The sequence below is a fragment of the Sinocyclocheilus grahami genome, unplaced genomic scaffold, assembly GCF_001515645.1.
Source record: "Sinocyclocheilus grahami isolate Dianchi unplaced genomic scaffold, SAMN03320097.WGS_v1.1 scaffold3452.1, whole genome shotgun sequence".
Taxonomy (NCBI): Eukaryota; Metazoa; Chordata; class Actinopteri; order Cypriniformes; family Cyprinidae; genus Sinocyclocheilus; species Sinocyclocheilus grahami.
The window spans coordinates 16,291-17,178 of NW_015508576.1; the positions used below are offsets into that span (position 1 = coordinate 16,291).

General features: G+C 46.7%; 1 protein-coding gene across 1 annotated transcript in view; it reads right to left on the bottom strand.

Annotated features, from left to right (window-relative positions):
* Positions 1-71: 71 nt before the first annotated feature.
* LOC107576294 (acyl-CoA dehydrogenase family member 11-like) overlaps positions 72-888 on the bottom strand; it is a 4,400-nt gene continuing 3,583 nt past the window's right edge. Inside the window, exons 4-5 of the mRNA XM_016262499.1 lie at positions 327-393; positions 72-249 (exon numbers count right to left, since the gene is read on the bottom strand). Coding sequence (XP_016117985.1) covers positions 138-249; positions 327-393 — 179 coding nt within the window. The 3' untranslated portion in view covers positions 72-137. The remainder of the gene's footprint in view (positions 250-326; positions 394-888) is intronic.

The window sequence follows — 888 nt, forward strand, 5'->3', positions numbered from 1 at the left end:
GTGTGTGTGTGTGTGTGTGTGTGTGTGTGTGTGAGAGCGTGTGTATGCAGTGTGTGTGTGTGAGAGAGAAAGAGAGAGAGAGAGAGTGTGTGGGTGTGTGTGTGTGAGTGTGAGAGAGTGTGTGTGTGTGTGTTTTCTCAGGGCTGCAGGCCATCGTACACCAGAGCCGTGTCCATGGCTGCTGTTTGTGGATCATAACACCCGGCAGCGTCTCGACTGACCACCGGACACAGATCCTGATCACACCACCTGAATCACACACACACACACACGTTACACAAGGCTCATAACACACGCGTTACTCAGGACACATAGAACACACACACCTGAGAGCGGCGTAGATGTCGGTGTGTGTTGCGTTCTCCCACGTCGCGTGATCCACCAGCAGCGCTCCTGTCACACACACACACACACACACACAGACACACACAAAGATATTTATTCAATACAGTGGCTAACTAAATTAATGAAAAATAAAGCATCAACAAGTGATGACATTTCCCAACAGCACAGCAGTAATGACATTATCGGACCTAAAACCTCTGCATGTAATTACCTAGAACACTAAGACTTGATGGCTGCTCTGTTAATTCCTCGTCATCAGTTAGGAACCTAGGTGTGCTATTTGATAATCTTTCCTTAGAAAGCCACGTTTCTAGCATTTGTAAAACTGCATTTTTCCATCTCAAGTTAGGCTGCATTAATTAGGACATCCGGAACCGGGAACCCTTCCCATAACACCCGATGTACTCGCTACATCGGTAGAAGAATGGCATCTACGCTAATATTAGTCTGTTTCTCTCTTATTCCATCTGTTTCTCTCTTATAGCCACCAGATCCAGTCTGTATTCAGACCAGATGGTGGATCAGCACCTAGAGAGGACCTCT